Consider the following 25,569-nt stretch of genomic DNA (forward strand, 5'->3'; position numbering starts at 1 on the left):
TAAATCGGCAGTACAACCCCCTCCCCCACCAAATGACCCCATTTTGGAAAGTAGACACCCCAAGAAAATTGCTGAGAGGCATGTTGAGCCCATTGGATATTTTATTTTTTTGTCACGAGTGATTGAAAAATGATAAAAAAAAAAATTACACAAAGTTGTCACTAAATGATATATTGCTCACACAGGCCATGGTTATATGTGGAATTACACCCCAAAATACATTCTGCTGCTTCTCCTGAGTATGGGGATAACACTTGTGTGGGACTTTTTGGGAGCCTAGCCACGTACAGGACCCCGAAAACCAATCACCGCCTTCAGGATTTCTAAGGGTGTAAATTTTTTATTTCACTCCTCACTACCTATCACAGTTTTGAAGGCCATAAAATGCCCAGATGGCACAAAACCCCCCAAATGACCCCATTTTGGAAAGTAGACACCCCAAGCTATTTGCTGAGAGGCGTGTCGAGTCCATGGAATATTTTATTTTTTGCCACAAGTTGCGGGAAAAGGACAAACTTTTTTTTTCTTATTTTATTTATTTATTTATTTTTTACATTGTCACTTTAAAAAAAAAAAATTCTGATCACTTTTATTGCTGTCACAAGGAATGTAAACATCCCTTGTGACAGTAATAGGTGGTGACAGGTCCTCTTAATGGAGGGATCGTGGGGTTTAAAAGAACCCAAATCCCTCCTTTGCACTTCAAAGTATTCAGATTGCCAAAAACATTGATTCTGAATACTGTAATTTTTTTTTAAATCGGCGCCATTGGCAGCCCCGTAAGTGACGTTGCTTACGTGTGTTTACATAAAAGAATGTAACAAAGCCATTTCTGGCTTTGTTTCAGTCTTACCCTAGCCGGCGGAAGTTCCGGATCACAGATCGGGTCTCCCGGTGTGACGAGAGGCCAGGAGAGAGCGGTGGAAGGCAGCAGAATGGGGGGGGGAAACGTCCCCTTCCGTTCATTTGGGATAACAACCGAGCGGCTTTTAGCAATTGCCGACACCCGGCTATTGAAAAAATAAAGAAAAAAACAGCATAGGGGTCCTCCCCATCCATACCAGACCCTTCTCTGAGCACGCAGCCTGAAAGGTCTCGCCCCCCACCCCCACCCTTCTGAACCATACCAGGCCAAATGCCCTCAACATGGGAGGGTTGCTTTGGGGCAAAAAAAATATGTAAAAATCGCCCCCCTGAAGGGTCTGGGGGGCCCAATCAGGGCGCAGAATGCACTGTGCAGCGCTCAGTGCGTTGCAGGGCTTTTCGGCAGGGCAAATACCCACCAAACACCCTGCAAATATGGGTGTTCCCCGAACAGGGTAAACAGCCAATGTTCGGCCCAAACTCATGCTCGGGCCGAACCGTTCGCCCAACACTAATTAATGATTATGAAGTCATTCCCATTCACTGAGAACATGGACACAGAGAAACACACAGCTATTTCTTCAGAATAACAAAAGGTAGGAATCTGCAACAATGCATGTTACAATCCCTGCAATGTACACCGATCATCCGAAGGGGAATGTTTTTTTTCTCAAAGTGGAGTTAGTCTTTAAGTTTCCATCACTATATGATCTTCTTAATAAAAGTATGTTATATATGAACAGAAAACAGCATTTGCTTAGAAAGGTTTAATTAATTAAGATTTAATGTTCTTATAATTTTGGGCACTTTTCCATGAATTGCTGATATTATTACAGGATAGACTTGTATTCTAAATAATGTATTTTCCTCCATATTGGGAATCTCGGAGCTCGGCGTGATCACGGCCTGGCTGGTAATCCGAGGAGACTGTACGATGAGTCTTCCTTCAGCTGGACTTGTTGTCTGGATGGTGTCTCCTGAGAATGATGCCCCCCGGAGTTGTAGAGGGGGTTCTGCAGGATCTGAAATGACTCCTAGAAAGAGAAAGGGCAGTCAGTATCACCTGGAAATATATTTTCTTCTATGTACTCCATTATAGGGAATTAGAAGGATGAGAGCACCACCACACTCGATTCAGTCCAGGCGTTTCAAAGCCCCTCACCACCCTTTATGAGGGTTAAGGAACAACAAGAAGTTGGAGATGCCTTCAAAACGTGCTGGATTTTTTGAACAGCAACTGTTCCTCTCACTGATACAAAATACTATTCCTCCCACTGACACCAATGATGGGGCACTATTGATCTTTTATTGAAAAGATTTAAGCAACTAATTTTATACAAAAGTAAAAAACATAAACATAGTACAATACTTCAACAGAAATCAAAGGAATACACATCCATGTTCAGAATATATACAATATATACATAGTCCACTACCAAAATATTTTTAAAAAACTATTTACATAAAGCAGCAGAGAGGGCCTAAGAGGCACAACCCATCTCCCATGTACTCATCCATTTATCAAAAATGAATCATAAATTATAAAATCTAGGATGATAAGAGACAGACAGCCACACCCGGAAAAGAGACTCCTGGCAGTCAGGGAGGCTTGAAACCCCTCCACGCCTTCAACTAAGCCCCCCGACCCAGCTTGTCTCTCTTCCCCACCTCATGCAAAATGTCATGCCTCCAAAGACCACTTGCCGGGATGTAAAAAGAAATGGCTTGATCCTTGTAAAAAGGCATTTCCTGTCCCACATTGTGTGCGGCCCATAGACATGAATTAGGCGCAGGTCCTGCCCTCCCACAAGGACGTCTAAGACCATACATCTCCCAATCTCCACCTCAATAACCCGCCGGACAGTTACCATGTTGGTTTTAAACAACACCACCACACCGCCGTAAGGCTCGGCCGCAAGAGACCAGTAAGATGGACCATACCTCCACTCTCTATTGGCCATATGAATATCTGCCAAGGAGGTGAGCCTAGTCTCTTGCAAAAATAAAATTTCAGCATGTAATTGGCTGAACAAAAAAAGGCCATAGAACGAGCTCTTACTGACTTAATGCTGGCGACATTTATTGTCACCAATTTTAACGGAGGGGGAACCACCATTTGGGTTATTTGGTGGATTGCTTTTTAGCTCCCCTCTGCTGCTCATCACCAGAAGCCTCTCTCTTTCTTGAGGCCGCCTCCAACTCCATTTCTGAATCTCCCAGATGAGGAAATATCTAACTTAGAGGACCTATGACGGTTGGAGGCAGGCACGGGAGCTTCCCGACCCCGTTCCGTCCTCACCGCCTGCTTCTTCCGCCTCCCAACCTTCCTTCTCTCCTCCAAGTACTGCGGGTCAGCTTCAGAGATGCTCTCATCTCTTGATTTTTTCTTAGAAGTCTTCACAGAAGACTTCTTCACAGAGGAAGAAGAAGCACCCTTTTTAGTACTTGCTACCACTCCTGGTGGGGGGGCTTTCTTTAGTCAGACTTAGGAGGGGAAAACTCATGGGTAGGGATGAGCCGAACACCCCCCTGTTCGGTTCGCACCAGAACATGTGAACAGGAAAAAAGTTTGTTCGAACACGCGAACACCGTTAAAGTCTATGGGACACGAACATGAATAATCAAAAGTGCTAATTTTAAAGGCTTATATGCAAGTTATTGTCATAAAAAGTGTTTGGGGACCTGGGTCCTGCCCCAGGGGACATGGATCAATGCAAAAAAAAGTTTTAAAAACAGCCGTTTTTTCAGGAGCAGTGATTTTAATAATGCTTAAAGTCAAACAATAAAAGTGTAATATCCCTTTAAATTTAGTAGCTGGGGGGTGTCTATAGTATGCCTGTAAAGGGGCGCATGTTTCCCGTGTTTAGAACAGTCTGACAGCAAAATGACATTTCGAAGGAAAAAACCTATTTAAAACTACTCGCGGCTATTGCATTGCCGGTCCGACAATACACATAGAAGTTCATTGATAAAAACGGCATGGGAATTCCCCACAGGGGAACCCCGAACCAAAATTTAAAAAAAAATGACGTGGGGGTCCCCCTAAATTCCATACCAGGCCCTTCAGGTCTGGTATGGATATTAAGGGGAACCCCGGCCAAAATTTAAAAAAAAAAGACTTGGGGGTCCCCCTAAATTCCATACCAGACCCTTCAGGTCTGGTATGGATTTTTAAGGGGAACCCCGCGCCAAAAAAAAAACAACAAAAAACGGCGTGGGGTCCCCCCAAAAATCCATACCAGACCCTTATCCAAGCATGCAACCTGGCAGGCCGCAGGAAAAGAGGGGGGGACGAGAGTGCGCCCCCCCTCCTGAACCGTACCAGGCCACATGCCCTCAACATTGGGAGGGTGCTTTGGAGTAGCCCCCCAAAACACCTTGTCCCCATGTTGATGAGGACAAGGGCCTCATCCCCACAACCCTGGCCGGTGGTTGTGGGGGTCTGCAGGCGGGGGTCTTATCGGAATCTGGAAGCCCCCTTTAACAAGGGGACTCCCAGATCCCGGCCCCCCCCCCTGTGTGAAATGGTAAGGGGGTACTTACCCCTACCATTTCACTAAAAAACTGTCAAAAATGTTAAAAATGACAAGAGACAGTTTTTGACAATTCCTTTATTTAAATGCTTCTTCTTTCTTCTATCTTCCTTCATCTTCTTCTTCTTCTGGTTCTTCTAGTTCTTCCTCCGGCGTTCTCGTCCAGCATCTCCTCCGTGGCGTCTTCTATCTTCTTCTCCTCGGGCCGCTCCGCACCCATGGCATGGGGGGAGGCTCCCGCTCTTCTCTTCATCTTCTTCATCTTCTTTATCTTCTTCTCTTCTTCATTTTCTTCTCTGGGCCGCTCCGCATCCATGCTGGCATGGAGGGAGGCTCCCGCTATGTGACGGCGTCTCCTCGTCTGATGGTTCTTAAATAATGGGGGGCTGGGTCACCGGGTGGCCCCTCTGACGCACGGTGACTTGACGGGACTTCCCTGTGACGTCACGGGGAATGCCACAGGGAAGTCCCGTCATGTCCCGTGCGTCAGAGGGGGGCGGGGTCACCAGGTGGCCCCGCCCCCCGTTATTTAAGAACCGTCAGACAAGGAGACGCCGTCACACAGCGGAAGCCTCCCTCCATGCCAGCATGGATGCGGAGCAGCCCGGAGAAGAAAATGAAGAAGAGAAGAAGAGAAGAGCGGGAGCCTCCCCCCATGCCATGGGTGCGGAGCGGCCCAAGGAGAAGAAGATAGAAGACGCCGCAGAGGAGATGCTGGACGAGAACGCCGGAGGAAGAACCAGAAGAAGAAGAAGATGAAGGAAGATAGAAGAAAGAGGATAGAAGAAAGAAGAAGCATTTAAATAAAGGAATTGTCAAAAACTGTCTCTTGTCATTTTTAACATTTTTGACAGTTTTTTAGTGAAATGGTAGGGGTAAGTACCCCCTTACCATTTCACACAGGGGGGGCGGGATCTGGGGGTCCCCTTGTTAAAGGGGGCTTCCAGATTCCGATAAGCCCCCCGCCCGCAGACCCCCACAACCACCGACCAGGGTTGTGGGGATGAGGCCCTTGTCCTCATCAACATGGGGACAAGGTGTTTTGGGGGGCTACCCCAAAGCACCCTCCCAATGTTGAGGGCATGTGGCCTGGTACGGTTCAGGAGGGGGGGCGCACTCTCGTCCCCCCCTCAATTCCTGCGGCCTGCCAAGGGTCTGGTATGGATTTTTGGGGGGACCCCACGCCGTTTTTTTTTTTTGGCGCGGGGTTCCCCTTAAAATCCATACCAGACCTGAAGGGCCTGGTATGGAATTTAGGGGGACCCCCACGTCATTTTTTTTTCAATTTTGGTTCGGGGTTCCCCTGTGGGGAATTTCCATGCTGTTATTATCAATGAACTTCTGTGTATTGTCAGACCGGTGTCTTGCCGAGAAAGTTCCCTCGGCGGATAAGTTCCCCCCTGTACTGCGCAGGCGCAGCGCCTGCGCAGTACAAACTACTAGCAGCCGCCAGAGATAGCCGAACGACAAAATCTACAATCAGCTGTACACGGCGCCTGCGCCCTGGGTCCAGGTTCCTTCCCCACCATCCAAGTGGACCCAGAGGGGGAATCTAAAAGAGCCGAGCGAAGCGAGTCCGTGCCCGAAGCGTGGTGAGCAAAACGAGCCCACGAGGGGCCCTCTTACAGGCGCCGTGTACAGCTGATTTTCCCCTATTTATCTTCGGCTATTCCCGCCGGATCCTACTGCGCAGGCGCAGCGCCTGCGCAGTAGAGGGGGGTCCTTATCCGCCGAGCGGAACTTTCTAGGCAGAACACCGGCAATGCAATAGCCGCAAGTAGTTTTAAATGGGTTTCTTCCTTCGAAATGTCATTTTGCTGTCAGACTGTTCTAAACACAGGAAACATGCGCCCCTTTACAGGCATACTATAGACACCCCCCAGCTACGAAATTTAAAGGGATATTACACTTTTATTGTTTGACTTTAAGCATTATTAAAATCACTGCTCCTGAAAAAACGGCTGTTTTTAAAACTTTTTTTTTTGCATTGATCCATGTCCCCTGGGGCAGGACCCAGGTCCCCAAACACTTTTTATGACAATAACTTGCATATAAGCCTTTAAAATTAGCACTTTTGATTTCTCCCATAGACTTTTAAAGGGTGTTCCACAGCATTCGAATTTGCCGCGAACACCCCAAATTGTTCGCTGTTCGGCGAACTTGCGAACAGCCAATGTTCGAGTCGAACATAAGTTCGACTCGAACTCGAAGCTCATCCCTACTCATGGGCTGGACAATTGTCCATCACACTTGTACTGGGGCAATTGCTATGAGTCACACACACACACACATTCAATTTCCCATCAGGCATAGTCACAGTTGCTGCTGCAATACCAGCTGTCTCCTCAAGCTGTGCTGTAGAGTCTTCAGCAGCTGTGAGGCAAACAGCTTTAGACTCGGCTAAAGGAGGGTTAACAGGCTGAGCTGACAATTGTAGTTCCTTTGCAGGAATGTAATTTTCTAAATGCAATTTTTGCTGCACTGCAGCATCAGCATTGCTACACACAGGACTAGCAACCTTATTGTCACTGGGCACACTTTCAGCATTACTCATGGTGTTAGATGGCACAAAAACTGTTTTATCCCCTGCTTGAGGCTTGACATTATCAGGCACATCATCAGTAATGTCTTCATCCCCAATTGCCAGCTGACCCCCCCCCCATAGGAGACTCCATTGCCTGGATGGCCCTCAGCATGCCTCCTGAGTCCTGGGAAGGCATGGGGCTGCTTACCTCTCCCTGAGGGGGCAGGGGGTTAGAACTGGGGGTCTCCTCCCTCACCTCCACTTTGCCATCCTTGCAAACCTTTGCTCGTTGCCAAACTTTTCCTTGAAAGGCCCATCTATTCCATCCATCATGGACACAATGGTCTCCTGGTGTTCTACCCGGACTTTGGCCAGTTGGATTTCCGAATCCATCGATCCGCGGTTCCTGCTGTGCAAGCCCTCACGCTGCCTTCCCAAATGTTTTAGCTCTGCTCTCAGTTTGTAGAGCTTGTCTCTCTCCCTATTCAGGACCTTAATCCCGACCACCACTCGCTCCCGAATGGCCTCCGTGCCTTCATCCTCACCAGGGGCAGAGAGATCACCAGCAATGACTTGTATAGGGCCAGAGAGATCACCAGCCATGGCTTGTACAGGGGCAAAGAGATCACCAGCCATGGCTTGTACAGGGGCAGGCTTGAAGGCTTATATGCAAATTATTGGCCATAAAAACCCTGCGCGTTTTTTTCAGGAGCAGTGATTTTAATTATGCTTAAAATGCAACAATAAAAATGAAAAAGTCCCTTAAATATAGTGTGTGGGGGGTCTCCTTTGTCTGCTATTATAGTACCATCTGTACCATGTATAGAACACGCTGCAGCAAAACTGACATTTCTAAAGAAAAAAAACAATTCAAATCCCATTTAAAAAGACTTGTGGTTACAATTGCCGGCACCTGGCGAAAAAATAAAATAAAGAAAAAAACGGCGTGGGGTCCCCCCCAACCCATACCTTCGGGTCTGGTGCATGCTGGGCTCATGACGTCATAAGGGGGCGGGGCCACCAGGTGATGTAGCCAGGTGGCCCCATCCCTTACCTATATAAGAACTGTCAAAGCGCAGATGAGGCATTCGGCGGGTGGCCGTCCCAGGAGACGGAAGGCTTTTTAAAAGTGATTTATTTTTCGGGGAGGTGGGAGGCAGTTGTGGGGATGAGGCCCTTGTCCCCATCAACATGGGGACAAGGTGCTTTGGGGTTGAGGGCATGTGGCCTGGTATGGTTCGGGGGGGGGCGCTTGCTCGTCCCCTCCCTTTCCTGACCTGCCAGTAGATGTAAAATTCCTTTAGTTCCAAATTTGTTTTTTAACGAATTTAGACAAATTCATCAATTCGGAAATATTCACATTTTTCAGAATATTCAGAAATTAGAAAATTCGGAAATTCGAAAATTTGGAAATTCGAAATTCGCAACTTCGTAAATTCTAAAATTCGAAACTAAAAAATTTGGAAAGTAGAAATTCTAAAATACACAATTTCGGAAATTCAAAATTAAGAATGAAAAGCTGAAAATTCAAAAGAACGAAAATCTGAAAATAACAAAAATACGAAAATTCAAAAATCCAAAAATTCAAAAATCTGAAATAATAACTAACTAATAATAACCTAACTATTACTAACTATTAAATTATAGGTAATGGAATTTCCTTTTAAATTTAGCTGTTAGTGAACGTAACGAATACAAATTTATCCAAAGTTACGAATTATCCGTAATAACGAATGCCAATTCTAAATGAATGGAACGTAACAAATTAATAATAATAATAAAAAATGTATTATTATTATTTTATTCCATTCCATTTGTTTAGATGCAGCATTCTTTATTTTGAATAACTCATAACTTCGGATGAATTTATATTCGTTACGTTCACTAACAGCCAAATTTGAATGGAAATTCCATTACCTATAATTCTATGTTAGTTATTTTTGGATTTTCAGATTTTCGTTCTTTCGAATCTTCGGATTTTCCTTTCTTATTTTCGGATTTTCGAATTTTTGGATTTTCGAATTTCCGAATGTTCGAATTTCTGAACTTTTCGAAACTTTTTCTTGATTTTCGAAATTCCGATTGTTTGAATTTTCAATTTTTTTAAATTTTTGAATTTCCGAAAAAAAAACAAAAAACAAACGAAACGAAAACTAAAACAAACACATTTTTTGGTAGTGCACATGTCTACCTGCCAGGCTGCATACCCAGATAAGGGTCAGGTATGGACTGGGGGGGGGGGGGGGGGGCACTTTTTTTTTCTCTATTTTTTAACCGGCACTTTTTTTTGTTATTCAGCCATCAGCGGGGATGCCGATTGACAGTTGCTAATTCATCGGTTGTTAAGGATGCCATGGCCGGCTTCCCATAACAACCACCTTACACTGCGCACTGATTGGGCAAAGCTTTGGCCAATCAGGGTGCAGCACTCAGTGCATTGCAGGGTGCTCAGTGAACGGCTGGAAAGGCAAATGTTCGGCCTGAACTCATGCTAGGGCCGAACCGTGCGCCCAACACTATTGAGGACCACCTACCGCTGGGAGGAGTTGCAAAGATGACCTGGTGTATCATGTGACCAGCCTAAAGATTTTTTGGAAAAGGTAAGGAAAAAAGTATGGGTGCAGTAGGGGCTTCCAGAGAGGGGAGCACCAGGGGATGAAAGGGTGGTAAGTTGGGTTTTATTGAATTAAGCCCCTTATTCTATGATGACATCACCATGAACCGAATCTCACCGTCAGTGTAGCTGGAATTTCCTGGTAGATGGGGTCTTGTTTATCACACGGATCTTCTGATGGCTTTTTGGTGGCAATATAGATGGTTACCATCTTCTTCCCAGGATCCACCTCTTCTAAATTCTATAAAAAAAAATAAATATGCTATAAGAGGCATTAAAGATGAACTCTGGGTGGGCATGAAACACCAATCTTTGTTATTCGATCGCAGACAGCCTGTTCCTGTGCCGTATTCTACCATTCACTAAGAGTGAAATAAACGTTCTAAAAGAAAAAATGACCCACTATGGACACTGATGGGCTGCACTGATGAGGCCGTGCTGAAGAACACTGATGGGCAATAATGAGGCTGCACTGATAAGGCAGAACTGATGGGCACTGATAGACTGCACAGATGAGGCAGCACTGATGGGCACTTATAGGCTGCACAGATGAGGCAGCACTGATGGACACTGATGTGCACTGATAGGCTGCACTGAGGAGGCAGCAGTAATGGGCAATGATGAGGCTGCACTGATGGGCAATGATGAGGCAGCACTGATGGGCAATGATGAGGCAGCACTGATGGGCACTGATAGGCTGCACTGATGAGGCCGTACTGAAGAACACTGATGGGCAATAATGAGGCTGCACTGATAAGGCAGCAGTGGTGGGCACTGATGGGCACTGATAGGCTGCACAGATGAGGCAGCAGTGATGGGCACTGATGGGCAATAATTAGGGTGCACTGATGAGGCAGCACTGATGGACACTGATGTGCACTGATAGGCTGCACTGAGGAGACAGCAGTGATGAGCAATGATGAGGCTGCACTGATGAACACTGATGGTCAATGCTGAGGCTGCACTGATGAGGCAGCAGTGATGGGCAGTGATGGACACTGATGGGCACTGATAGGCTGCAGTGAGGAGGCAGCAGTGATGAACACTGATGGGCAATGATGAAGCTACACTGATGAGGCAGCACTGATGAGGCAGCACTGATAGACACTGATGGGCACTGATAGTCTGCACTGATGATGCAGCAGTGATGGGCACTGATGAGACGGCACTGATAAGAAGGCACTAATAGGTGGCACTGATGGGCACTGATTGGCATCCCTGCTGGGCACTGATTGGCGTTGGGCCAATGGGCTCCTGCTGCTGTCTCAGCCAATGCGGAGGGAGAGTCCCAGGACAGCTGAGGCTCTGATGTAACATCACTGGATCGGAGGGAGCTCAGGTAAGGATTGGGGGGGGGGGGGAGTTTGCTGCACACTAAAGGCTTTTTATCTTCATGCATAGAATGCAACCTTCAGCTTTTAGAATCACTTTAACCTCCAGGCCATTTCTGACACTTTACATATAACAGTTGTTTTTTGCTAGAAAGTTACTTAGAAACCCCAAACACTATATATTTTTTTTAAAGCAGAGACCCTAGAGAATAAATTGGTGGGTGTTGCATTTTTTTTATGTCAGTATTTGTGCAGCGGTTTTTCAAACACAAATATTTTGGAAAAAATACACTCTTTTAAATTTTAATGCACATAAACAAAATACAAAATTTTTAGATATAAATAAATAGATACCAAACATGTCACACTGTAAAATCGCACACGCCCGTGTAACGGAGACGAACGGCGTACATTTTACTATCCATAGGTGATGCTTTAAAAGCCTTTATGGGTTGCCACTTTAAATGTACAGAGGAGGCCTGGTGGGAGAATTACTGCCCATGATCTGAGGTTCGCAACGATACCTCACCTAATTAGTATGATCGCGGTTTTCTGTGCGCTTGGGACCGATGCACACGTTCACCTTTGCGTGGTAGCACAGGGGGATGGGGGCACTTTAATTATTTTTTTTTTAAATTAACTAATTTATTTATTTATTTATTTATTTTTACACTGTTGCTTAAATTTTTTATTATATATATTTTTTTTTTGCTGTCACATGAAATGTAAACATCCATATGACAGTAATAGACATGTGACAGGTACTCTTTATGGAGGGATCTGGGGTCTCCTCTGCACTTGAAAGCATTGAAAACACCAAGATTTTTGAGTACTTTTTATCTTAAAAAAAACATGGCGCCGTTAGGATGTCGGTAAACCGAAAGTGACGTTATGTCATCGCTTTGGGATTACCATAGCGATCCCGGCTTTTTTTGGGGTCTCTGACTAGCGGGGTAGTAGCTCGGGTCTCTTCATGGAACAGGAGATCGCGAGCAAGCCGCGGAAGGTGGCTGCTTGCGTTAACAACCAAGCAGCTGGTGAGCCGCTCCGGTTGTCTTTACAAGAGAGCCGACCGTCGGCGTTAAAAAATTGTACCGGGGTGATGCCTGTAGCTGCATATCATCCCGGTACGTGATTTGGAGACACGTGCAATTCGTTTCATTTCCAAATTTGTTTTTCGACGAAATTCGACAAATTCGTTAATTCGGAAATATTCGAATTAACGAAAACCCGAATTAGCCAGTTTTTTTGGAAAATGTGAAAATTGGAAAATTCGTGAATCCAAAAATACGGGAAATCAGGACATGGCTTCCACAGTGAAGGTCCTCTGACTCCTCTGGATGGGGGTGTGCACATACATGTATATACAGTACATAGCCACAGAAAAATAATCAGTAGTCCATATGGATAGAGAAACATGGACATACAACTAATGGTATAAAATAAAAGTCAGTGGGTAAGACTCATGAATAGCCCTCGATGGGGGAATTTATTTGCAGTTAGTCTTATTTTGATGGTTTAGAAACAATGTTATGTTATACAGTATAATCCTTTGTATGTAGTACATACCAGAACAGATCCATGGCTTATATGAATGTTGGCACCCCCCAATGCCTTCTGATTACCTGGGATAAATTCAGACAAAGAAGCTGTTAGTGGGAGTTGAGTATGAGAAACCACTCAAGTCACTACTCTTCTGGTTTATAATAGAGCAAACAATTGATCATTCACTGACAAAACTAGAGGAAAAGTATATCTGATTGGTTACAGAGGGCATTGGTAAACCCTCAGCCAGCGCACGTGCCCCAGGTCTTCTCCTGAGTGCCCAGGTTTCTTCTGAGATACGGAGATGATACATTCCATCCATTATACAGTTTTGGAATGTCCACTCTTCAATCTACCCTGTTTCCCCGAAAATAAGACCTAGCGTGATTGTCGGTGATGGCTGCAATATAAGCCCTGCCCCCCAAATAAGCCCTAGTTAAAGTCCTTGTAGGTCTTATTTTCAGGGTAGGGCTTATTTTCGGGGAAACAGGGTAGGGCTTATTTGGGGGGTAGGGCTTATATTGCAGCCATCACCGACATTCATGCTAGGTCTTATTTTTGGGGAAACAGGGTATCTTGTGACGGAACCGTCCAGCATACGGCTTTGGTGGCAGGTGTCCCTCCCCCCCGCTGATGTAGATAACTGCAAATAGATTATTATAGGGACCCTAAAGTTGCCAATGGGTATCTCATATATCCCAAAACCAAGTAACCTCCAAGTCCAATCCCAATATAAATTATATTCAAATTTTTTAAAAATTAACATAAGAACCTGTCAGGTAAAAGTGCTGTACACCAAATCCCCCATATCTGTGCATAGAACCCCCTAATAATATCCCAACAGTTGGTATTATCCATACAACATCATTTTATTCAACACAGAGATAAAAACTATTATCCGCAGCTTCAATGACGGGATATTATGAACTCTTCGCGTTTCGCAAAACAAGTCCGCTTCCTGGGGAGATATGGTGGTGCCGGATTATATGTACTTTTTGTAAAATATACCAAAGCAGATTCTCGCAGAAAACCAGTACAGACTTATCCTCATGCACATTGCACTGCTGCTCATACTTTTGGGCAAAAGGGCAATACCAGGCACGCTGTGATGTTTCTGCGCGCATGCATGCGCACGTGCACGTAGAAATTGGGGTGCACGCTTGACATCCAGCAGCAGTGGCGGCCCGTTCAAGCAGGGGTGCCGCCCCCCTAATCCATGCGCCCAGCCCCTAATCTACATGCAGGGCGCCGGACGCATAGATTCCAATGGGGTGTTTTTTTTTTTTAAACACGTGATTAGAGCCTGAGACTCTAATTGGCTTCAAAAAAAGGGCGGACTAAGGGTGCAGAGCACTGCTTCCGAGCCCACCCAGTTGTGTGACAATAGCGAATTAATATTCGCTATTGTCTTCCTGATTCTCCTCCTGGCCAAACAGTAAGCCCCAATTGTGTCTCAGGACACACTTCCTGTTCAGCCGGGAGGAGAATGTTTCTCTGTGGGCTGCAGATGATGTCTTTGAAGTCCGGCTGGAAGAAGCGGTCAGAGCGGCCCCCGGCTCCTCCTACCCCTGCCTCCTAAGGTAAGGCATCTAATTGGCACATTCCCATTTGTCTCCCGCAGGGGGGGTGTTCATTTGCTGCCCCCCTCCCCAAAATTTTGAGCACCAGCCACTGCTGCCCAGCAGCCTATATTAATGGATGTGTCACTGGGAGAAGTTGCTGAATGGTCTTGATCTTTTTCCGTGTATCCTGAGACCTGATCCATTGTATTTGTCTACCTGTGTATGACCCGTCTTCTCCCTGGACTTCGCCTCTGCTCTCTGCTTCAACCTTGCTCATCTAGTTACTTTGACCCTGGCCTGTTTCCTGGACTTGTCCCTGCCTGCTAATTCTATACTGCCTTGCCCGGCTATTACTGACCTTGGCCTGTTTCCTGGACTTGTCCCTGCCTGCTAATTCTATACTGCCTTGCCCGACTATTACCAACCTTGGCCTGTTTCCTGGACTTGTCTCTGCCTGCTGATTCTGTACTGCCTTGCCCGGCTATTACCAACCTTGGCCTGTTTCCTGGACTTGTCTCTGCCTGCTGATTCTGTACTGCCTTGCCCAACTATTGCTGACCTTGGCCTGTTTCCTGGACTTGTCTCTGCCTGCTGATTCTGTACTGCCTTGCCCGACTATTACCAACCTTGGCCTGTTTCCTGGACTTGTCTCTGCCTGCTGATTCTGTACTGCCTTGCCCGGCTATTACCGACCTTGGCCTGTTTCTCTGCCTGTCAATTTGGTCCCTTGCTGCCCCGGCTGTCACTGACTGCTGCCTGTTTCCTGACCCCTGCTACCAGATCCTGCTCTGGTGCCAAGCTGCTTCAGCATCCTGTCCTGAAGACTGCAACTTCCAGCTCTACCTGCCTAAAGAGCAGACAATGCCAGCCAGCTACTCCGTCACTTGTGCCACTCCGTGCCCTCACACTCTCTGCCTCCACCTTCAGGAGTGTTGGGTAGGAAGTGCAAGAGAGGCCTCCACACCATTCCAGTCTTCTCTAGGTAGGTCATATATGGTTTAGTGGCTAATGTACTACTTCCTGGGGGATAAAAGATGACTCCGGGATGTGGCAATTTGGATCCAAGTCCCCTTATAATGTGACACCATAGAAAACTCAGAGGCTGATTTAATCAATGAGTGATCCATTTCTGGTTTTGGTTTCATGCAGTCCTCCACTAACACTCTCCACAGACCCCAGTCCTATGTTTTATTGTTTTTATAAATGTAGATGTGTAAAAAAAGTACATATAACAAAATCTGTAAGCTCCATATCTCCTGAGGAAACTGACTCAGTCTGCGAAATGTGTACAGTTCATAATGTCCCATCCAGGGCTGGGACAAGGGGTGGGTAGGAGGGGCGGCTGCCCTTAGCACTGTGAGGTGGGGGGGGCACCACACGGAGGTTGGAGGGAGGGGATTTGTGTTGAGAGGGGGAATTTGAGGGGAAAAGAATTGTTCTAGGAGGAGAAATTTGTGGAGGTGTGCTGGGAGTATTGAGGGGATTTGTGTTGGGAGAGGTGACGGGGAAGAAGATTTTTGCTAGTGTGCAACAAGGTTCCTCAAACATGGGATTTTAATGGACCATTAACATAGGTGATTCTTATGAAATTGAGAATTTTTTTGTTACACAAATAGAATTTTAACAATACTTGTTGAATGATAAAAACAAACACATAGTGAAAAAACAACAGAAAAACTGGAATACCCCAATTCCAATCCAATGTGTTTCAACAGATAGATTAGAAGTCTTCTTCAGGGACAATGGGTTGAAGATTTCCGGATATATGTTTAATCCCATGTGTTGTGTGTTTCAACCAAGAAAGATCAAAGCTCAAAAAGTAAAAGGAGACCAGAGTGCCAAAGCAACACCCAGGAACCAGAGCAGGATGGAGATGAAAGGTGTCTATAAATTGACCACGCGTGGGAATGTGCCCACCTAAAAAGGGGAGCAGTATGAGAGACCAGGCCACAGAAAATTCTATGTCTTAAAAGTTCAAGACTGGTCGCTAAATACGGGAGTTTAGTCTTTAGTCTGAATGAGATTTATCCATAAAACAATCCGGTCACAGGTGGTCTGGAAGGTTGGTCAGAAGTTTATCACTTTAAAGGCCATCCAGAGATGCCAAAGTATAAAGCTGGCGAGCCGGTCTATAGAACCTGGCTAGAGATGACCAGCTACGCCTTAATGGTGTAGTTTGGACATAAATTTCCCCGTGTCTCTTGGTTGAAGGTTGTTTTTTTTGGGGGGGGGGGGGGGGTTGTGCTAGTTGGGATGATTGGGGTATTTGTTCTAGGAGGAGCAATTTGGGGGAGGTTTTAGAAAGGGGGATCTTGAATAATTTGTGATGAGAGCGGAAAATTTGAGGAGTATAGGATTTGTACTGGGGGGATTTTTTTTTGGGGGGGGGGTGGATTTATGCTTAGGGGGTAATCATGCAGATTTTTGCTGACACATAATGCGCACACATCTTGGGGGGGGGTCCCAATTTGGCATGTTCGCCCTGGGCTCTAGATGACTTTGTCCTGGCACTGGCCCCATCGACAAAGCTATGAATTTTATTTTTACTGGGATTGTACTTGGATGCTGTGTGTGTTTTAGGATGTCCATTGGCCCCTTTAAAGTCCCTTCAACAACAACCACCCATCCAATACTTCCTTCCTTACGTTTAAGTTTCCGATTTCTTCTCCACAGAATAAAAACACAAGTTGCCAGAATAAGGACAGCCATAACGAGGCAAGGAACCAAGATCTGTATCCACCTGTAAAAGAAAAGTAAAAGAGAGATTGCACCAACCATCACATGAAGATAGTAGCATCCTCCAGTGGTGAATAGGCTGACAGTGTTATAGGATGTTTCTCAGGAGAACATGACCATGTTCCTTTGGCTTCCCCAAACATTACCCCTAGTGGGTGTATACAGTAAGTGTGGTGGTGACATTAGACTGTTAACTCCTCTGAGGAACATGGACTGATGTGAATGGAGCCATATACTCCATGCAGCCTGCAAGTAAATAAGTGATACTGATAACTGTCTAGCTACTTTTGGACCGCCCGCCGTCATTATACGCCGGCTTAATTTTGGAACTGGGCAATGAGGGGTCAGAACTAGGCACCACATCCGATGAGGTAAATAGAAACAACTGGTAAAGAACAAGCGGGACTTTAAAGGTAACAAAAATAATGAACAAATAGATATATAAAAATATAAATTTTTATTAAACATCAGTTTCTTTAAAATGTTCAGGAAGCATATAATTCATATAACACGTGCAACCACTTCTTACTCTACATGTTTCGCTCATAAGAGCTTCCTCAGGAGCTTTTGAAAGTGCTGCATGAAGTTAAATACTACAAAAGAAACAAACAATTATGAATAATTGTACTTAAAGATTATTGTGACAATTGTGTCAAAAAGATTACATAACATATCATAAATCATGATTATATACATTTTTTTCGAAAATTGATAACGAGCTGAGAATGCATGCCTACCAGATGCTTTTGTTCGCAATGACACTTGAATTAATCGGACAATTCTGATTCCTAGACTGGAGCCTGAGTTATAGGGGCATATGTACAACCATAGGGAGAGGATAAGATTCTGAAATGTATAGAAACCACATATAAATTTTGAACTTTAGGACCCTAATTGATCAAAACCATAGAAATGGTTTAATAGTAGTTTTGAAAGGAGGCAAAATGACCTTATTCAGAGTTGTGACAGTATAGAATCTTTATACAGTGGAACCTTGGTTAACGAGTAACGCGGTTAACAAGCATTTTGAAAGACTAGCAACTTTTTTCTTTAAATCCTGACTCAGTTTGCGAGTGTTGTCTTGCAAAACGAGCAGAATTCAAGCTAATGGGGTGTGCAGTACTGCATTTGGCCAGAGGTGCGGGGGGCGCCGGTGACACTCGGAATGGTTCGGAGCTGTTCGGAAATACTCGTAAGCACTCGGAAATACTCGAAAACACACAGAAATACTTTGTTCCTGAGTGTTTCTGAGGGCTTCCGTGTTCAGCCGAGCTGTCCCCGAGTATTTCCGAGGCTCTCCGGCACCCCCTACCTCTGGCCACATGCGGTATTGCATGCAATAGAAGCCAATGAGGAACAAATTATCTTAGTTTCCATTGACTTCTATGGGGAAACTCGCTTTGATATGCCGAGCAGTCCCCGAGTATTTCCGAGGCTCTCCGGCACCCCCCCACACCTCTGGCCACATACGGTATTGCATGCAATAGAAGTCAATGCGGAACAAATTATCTTCGTTTCCATTGACTACTATAGGTAAACTCGCTTTGTTATGCCGAGCAGTCCCCGAGTATTTCCGAGGCTCTCCGGCACCCCCTACCTCTGGCCACATGCGGTATGGCATGCAATAGAAGTCAATGCGGAACAAATTATCTTCGTTGCCATTGACTTCTATGGGGAAACTCGCTTTGATATGGCGAGCAGTCCCCGAGTATTTCCGAGGCTCTCCGGCGCCCCCCCCACCTCTGGCCACATGTGGTATTGCATGCGATAGAAGTCAATGCGGAACAAATTATCTTCGTTACCATTGACTTCTATGGAGAAACTTGCTTTGATACGCGAGTGCTTTGGATTACAAGCATTCTCCTGCAACGGATTATGCTCGTAATCCAAGGTTCCACTGTATCCCCAAACCAAGGGGATAAGGTTTATTGCTGGGATAACTAGTAGAGAAGCAGCAGAAGATATTTGCTGGACCCTAACACGACCCAGATATAGACAAACAGCACTCCTGCTGTCAGGTCTGTTTTGGGAAATCAGCCAGCATAATCCTAAAATAAAAAGAGATTGTTTCCTTTTAGTAGAAATTTGTATATATATATCTCAGACTTCCCACATATGTTCATACAGATTACTCCTGCCCTGGGTGAGGGGTCAATTTGGCGGGTGGGGGCATCAGCACTTCAGAGAAACAGATGGAAACAAATTGTCTGTGGCTTAAAGAGATGCAGCCTACTTACCTGCAAACGCAGGCAGATATTGACCAGTGAGCCCCAAGCCCCCCTCCCCAACAGGAGTGAACCAGGGGACATATTGTAGAAAAAGGGTACTTCCATGTGCCGAAGATTCAAGGGAAAACTTTCTGTGAAGGGGGAAAGAGAGGAGGGACGCACAATCTCTCTCTCACAAAAATTCCCCGTCAGTGCATGGTGGCAAACCGCCACGTTTTAAGCTCTCCCCGTCCCGCCGGCGTCTGGCGTCACCAACGGGGCGCAGACGTGTTGAGAGCGATACTGCGCATGTACCAGACTCTAGCGTCAAATGTGACCTCACACGCTGACGCGCGTGGTCACAATTCGCCATGTTGGAAAGTCCATGATTGCCAGATAAGCAGAGGGGACGGGCGGACATGTATCCAGTCCGCCCCTCAGCGTCACAGGCAACGGACTCTCCACATAATGACACAGGGATCAGATAACTGACTCCAAGTCATAAGGATGTTAAAATGGGGGATCAGACATGCTTCTGCTAACAGCGCTGACGGGCCCGAGCAAAACACGAGTGATTGGTTTGACACTAATGCAGCAAGTGCCCAGGGCGTCCGTATGGTTACTAGTCCCCCATCCCAGTCATGAATGAAAGCATGATTATAGTAATTATTGATCTCAAATTATTTTATCTGCATCTGAAAATACGGCATACCTTACCAGCTCATCGTGTACATAGATGTGTGAACAAACAGCATAGCACCTCCTAGATAAAAATTGATGAACAAAACATAAACAATTAACCTCTTGCTTACCGGGCACTTAAACCCCCCTCCTGCCCAGACCAATATTCAGATTTCAGCTCTGTCACACTTTGAATGACAATTGCGCAGTCATGCTACACTGTACCCAAATTACATTTTTATCATTTTGTTCACACAAATGGAGCTTTCTTTTGGTGGTATTTAATTACCACTTGGGTTTTTATTTTTTGCTAAACAAACAAAAAAAGACAGAGATTTTTGAAAAAAAAAAACATGTTTCATAGTTTGTTATAAAATTTTTCTCCTTCTTTGATATTCGTTGATGAGGCTGCACCAATGGGCACTGATGGGCTGCACTTTTGGAAATTCAGAGTGCGACCATTTCTTCATTTTATTCGTATTGGACGGTGGTGAGCCGGGGTCTTCACCTGTCATCCATTTGCACCTGAAAATTTACCTGGAGCGGTGTGTGCTCTTCTTTTGGTTCCTGCTGCACTGATGGGCTCTGATGGGCTGCACTGATGGGCACAGATAAAGCGACACTGATAGGCACAAAAAAAGGGGACACTGAAAGGCACAGGTAAGGCGACACTGAAAGGCACTGACAAGACGGCACTGATGGGCCCTGATGGGTGGCACTGATGGGTGGCACTAATGGGCACTGATAGGTGGCACTGATGGGCACTGGTAGGTGGTACTGATGGACACTGGTAGGTGGTAATGATAGGCAGCACTGGGGATGAAGCACTGATTGGTGACATTTATAGGTGGCACTGTGGGCTCTGATAGGTGACACTGTGGGCAATGATAGGTGACACTGTGGGCACTGGTAGGTGGCACTGGTGGGCACTGGTAGGTGGCACAAGTGGGCACAGAAGCATCTACAGAGGCTCTCCACAATCGGGACTGATGTCCCTCTCACAGCCGCCGGTGATAGCCTTTTTTTTTTCCTCCTCACAGTACCAGCGTGCGTAGAAAAAATAGCCGATTACCGGCTCTGTTTACATCACATGATCAACTGTCATTGGTTGACAGCTGATCACGTGGTAAGGGGTTGGGATCGACTCCGATCTGTGATCAACCGAGTCTCATAGACTCCCTGATCACAAAGCGCGCCGTGCGCGCCCTGCAGGGTGCGCGCAGGCCGCTTGAGCAGGGGAGGATGTCTATGGACACCCTCCCGGCAAATTAGGTCCGCGCTGCAGTCGTCTTTCAGCTATAGCGCGGACGGGAGGTGGTTAATAAGTGTTTATTAACTAATTTGAAAAAATGACTATATGTAACCAGATGGAAGGTGGGGAAAAAAGGGGAAAGGATACAAAAGGTATTTATATTAATAATACATTTGTTAAATTTATTAAATTTGAACCAGAGAATGAGAGAAATGGGAGTTTGAGCCAAATAAACAGCCTAATTTACAGGAATGGCTTAAAACTGAATGCATCACTCAGTCCCGGGGGGTTTGAGAGCCGATAAATTATGAATCCACCGGGCCTCCCGCTGCAGAAGTAGCTTGTCATTGTCACCCCCCCTCTCTATCATTCTTTGGTAAGTATTGCAAAGCAAAAAAAATGCATTTTCGACAGGTAAAAAGCATGGAAGAGACCCATATGTCGACTAATGGGCGTCTCCATTCTGGACTTAGAGACTAATTTGACATGATCACGAATAGGGGGGGAGAGAACGTTCTTTTTGTTTTGCCCACATACTATGCGCCACAATCACACATCATGATATAAACCACCCCAACCAATCGACAGTGGAAAAAGACACGCCCGCCGCTTCCAGGTGAGACCAGGAAGCCTAATGATCCAGTAGGTGCTCGCCTCGGCTCGCCTCCGCACACAATGAATTTAGAAGAAATGGCCGCAAACCACTGTAGATCCAAATCCTTTTTATTTGGACTTCCCAAAAACGATAGGAATCAGAATGCTGGCAAGTTGGCAAGAAATCGCGGTTTAAAGATGTGTCCATCAGGCATTGTAATCTCCTGAGCTTCATGAATGTGTCTACAGAAGTTGCATTTACCGCAGGGAAACGTTTCTGTGCGTTCATTCTGACCTGTTTTCTTGGATTGGTGGTGACTGTGGACCAAACTGTCTCTTAGGGATTTGGATCTCCTGAAGGTTATTTCCGGGTAAGTTTTTAAATATTTTGATACAGTTGGATCGGCAAGTAGTAAATACCAATATTTTTGCATTATGCTCCTGACTTGTTTTTGTTGCCCCGAGTAGCGGGTAATCAGTCTTACCCCGCACTCAGGTTTACTAACTTTAGTTCTACCCTGTCCTGATTCTTTGCTCGGTTATAGGCCTTTTTGAGGCATTTGTTACTGTAGCCTCTTTCTTGTAGGTGAAATCGTAATGCCCTGTACACAAGGTCGGATTTTCCGACGGAAAAAAGTGCGATTGGATTGTGTTGTCGGAAATTCCGACCGTGTGTGGGCTCCATCGGCCTTTTTCCGGTCGGAATTTCCGAAAACACAATGTTTGAGAGCAGGCTATAAAATTTTCCCACAACAGAATCCGATCGGTTAAATTCCGATCGTGTGTAGACAAATCTGACGCACAAAGTGCCACGCTTGCTCAGAATAAATTAAGAGACGAAAGCTATTGGCTACTGCCCCGTTTACAGTCCAGACGTACGTGTTTTACGTCACCGCGTTCAGAACGATTGGATTTTCCGACAACTTTGTGTGACCGTGTGTATGCAAGACAAGTTTGAGCCAACATCCGTCGGAAAAAATCCAAACGATTTTGTTGTCGGAATGTCCGAACAAAGTCCGACCGTGTGTACAGGGCATAATGTTTTGGCCTCTTTCTTAAAAATCAACATCACTGCCAGTGGCGTCGCTAGGGGGTGGCTTTTGGGGGCTATATCCCCGAATCTGGGGCCCATAGCCCCGAGTCTCTGCAGGGGTCCCCAAGGGGCAGGGAGGCTCTCTGGGGACCCTGATGTAAGGTGGAGGCTCTCTGGGGACCCCAATTTTAAGGGGGAGGCTCTCTGGGGACCCTGATTTAAGGGGGAGGCTCTCTGGGGACCCTAATGTAAGGGGGCTCTCTGGGAACCCTGATGTAAGTGGGGGGGCTCTCTGGGACCCTGATGTAAAGAGGGAGGCTCTCTGGGGACCATGATGTAAGGGGGGGCTCTCTGGGTACCCTGATGTAAGTGGGGGGCTCTCTGGGGATATACACACACACACACACACATATATATCTGTATATACATGTGTATGCCCACCCAAGCGTATGACTTTCTTTACTACGCTGCTATGGGCTCTAGCCCCAGATCTTTTGTAGACCTAGCGACACCCCTGATCACTGCTACAAATTAGTTTTAATCGCAAGTACTGGCTATATGGAATACTCATAACCAGAGGTGATGGATGAGAACTATCAGTGTGTAGAATAGATTTCCCGGCTAAGGATTTTTGAAATAATGTGGAACCGAGACTACCATCAGGATTAATAAACAATGTCGATTAAAAAGAAGCCATATGAGCACCTTTGAAAAAAAAATTCTGCATATCTTCCATGCAGAACAAGTCACACTCCCAGTCACGCGGAGACTACGCAAGCACCGCGAGACTTGGGATTTACCTTAGCTGTATGACAGCAATGCTACACGGCATTGTTCATTCCGTGGACACGCTGACCATCGGAGGAAGGTATCCTCCTATTCTCTGCGGCTTGGACTTAGCCCAAAGACGGCTGCAATATCCGGCCTACATTTAGGACCTGGATGAGGCGGACTTCGGACGACTGGTGAAGTGGTGAGATGTATCTGACCTATTGAGAGTTATCTATTTATATATATATATATATATATATATACCGATATATATATATATATATACTCACCAATGGCGTCCCTAGGAGGGCCAGAGGGGGCCCCTGACCCCCCCAACATTATGCTGTGCCCCACCATGTGCCCCCCAATTAAAAAAAAATATATTATTTTTTTTTTTTTTACAAAAAGGCAATGTCTAAGAGGGAGAGCGTCCCCAGTCAGCTCCTGCGGGTGATTCCTCCCCCCTTCCTCTGCTCGCTGACACTGCATAATGCGAGCGCTCAAACAACAACGGCCACCCGATCTGCTCCTTCCCCGGCATCCTCATTGGCAGGGAGAGGAGAGAGTTGCAGGAAGGACTCCACCAGGACTCTCAGTTACTGAAAAAACAGACTAATTTCTCCCATCCTTAGGACGGGAGAACCAGCCTGTAAATTCCAAGAGATGCCAGACCAGCGCTGTCAATAGCAAGGACAGAACGGCAAGAGGAGGCTGGGGAACCCCACAGTGGCAGAAGCCCGGTGGCAAGACAACCTTTGCAACCCTGATAGTTCTCCCACTGCTTTGGACCCTTATATTTTCTTGGTATGCTGGTGACATATACAGTATCTCTTGTTTTCTGCCACCCTGGGGGGGGGGGGGGGCAATGCAATAGGAATGGAGCTCACTGCAGAACATGTGAAAGGGTTGTTGTGGGATCGTAGTAAAGGGCTCCAGGATATATATATAATTGCATTTTATAGTTGCCCCCCTACTTTTGTCCCTGTCCCCCCATGTGCCCACCCTAAATATGAAAGCTGGAGACGCCACTGATACTCACCTGTACCGGGTAGAATCCATTAGCCTGTCCCCAGCTGATACCGTCAAGTGAGGTGCCTACATATCTTTCTATATCTTTGAGGGGATTGGTTACTTCAATCCAGTGTCTAATCTTCATGGATTATACTTTCAGGAAAATGTATATTTTGCATGCAAGGTGGGAAATACTAATCTCCATTGTCTTTTGAATGGAGCCCGAACGCATGGACCCTGTATATTAATAATTATCCAGTTTGGATTACTGAGTGCTGCTTTTTTGCCCCCTTTCAATCATGATTGAATTAGGACCTAATATAGAGAATTAGCAGTGTTTGATGTCTGAGAGACCTGTATGTCTGTTTGTGGTGGCCACCTGTGTCCTTAAGACAACTGTCTAATTTTAGATGTACGTGGTGGAGGTTTGGTATTATTATACATTTGTAAATTGTTAGTATTATGTGGAGTTTTCAAATAAAGGAATTTTTTTACATTTAATACCGGCTAGTTCCTCCCTGAAGAATTCTTTGGGAATCCTTTTCCCCCTTGTTCTTTGTATGCTGATTTGAATTCAGAGGAACACACCCCTAGATAGATAGATTACAGGAATCCCCTTTAGTCTGGCCTATGCGGATGTAGTCGGAGTGTCATTTCTATATGGTTGTTTTGTCGGTCCTTAAGTAGCTAGAAGATGAACATGCAAAAAAAGTGACTGGAAGCTATAATACAGCTGTAATCATCCATAATTTGAAAGGACTGTCCCTCTTTTGGACCCAAACTCCTCGTTCCTTCACAGCTGTCCCTCGCTTCGGTCTTGTATGAGATCTGCGTGTAGGCAGGTGCAGTCTACACTCTCCACTGCAGGTGGCGCTCGTACGTACTGGCAATGCAACTGGATGAGGAAGTAGGGAGATACTGGGTTTCTCTTTGGTTTCCTCAGACCCCTGGAGGAGTGGTCTGGTTGGCTGCAGTGAATCCTGGTGACCCTGACGGCCATCTTGGGTCATGCAGAGTCTTTTTAAGTCTCATCTCCCTGGTTTTGAGTTGCATTTTGCAAGTGGCTAGTGTAGAGACAGGGTACCCGTCTGCACTAGCGGTAGAGAGAGGTTCCAAAAGGAGTAGGGAAAAAGTAGGGTCTACATCTACATGCTTGGGAAGCTCCCCTGCAGGTTGGGCCAGCCAAGCCGCACTCCGCTCCCCTTGACAGACGCCGTCGGCAGCTCGGGCGTACACACAGCTGACTCTCTTCTCTGAACTGTTGTTAGTGTCCAGATCGGGTGAGCTTCTCCACTAGGCTTGTTTGTACTG

General features: G+C 45.8%; 1 protein-coding gene across 1 annotated transcript in view; it reads right to left on the bottom strand.

The window, feature by feature from the left end:
- Positions 1-1,626: 1,626 nt before the first annotated feature.
- The window catches only part of LOC141122766 (uncharacterized), a 37,616-nt gene continuing 13,673 nt past the window's right edge, over positions 1,627-25,569 (bottom strand). Inside the window, exons 4-7 of the mRNA XM_073612003.1 lie at positions 16,619-16,713; positions 12,436-12,491; positions 9,654-9,776; positions 1,627-1,898 (exon numbers count right to left, since the gene is read on the bottom strand). Of these exons, the coding sequence (XP_073468104.1) occupies positions 1,764-1,898; positions 9,654-9,776; positions 12,436-12,491; positions 16,619-16,713 (409 nt within the window). The 3' untranslated portion in view covers positions 1,627-1,763. The remainder of the gene's footprint in view (positions 1,899-9,653; positions 9,777-12,435; positions 12,492-16,618; positions 16,714-25,569) is intronic.

The sequence above is a fragment of the Aquarana catesbeiana genome, linkage group LG01 (genome assembly GCF_042186555.1).
Source record: "Aquarana catesbeiana isolate 2022-GZ linkage group LG01, ASM4218655v1, whole genome shotgun sequence".
Taxonomy (NCBI): Eukaryota; Metazoa; Chordata; class Amphibia; order Anura; family Ranidae; genus Aquarana; species Aquarana catesbeiana.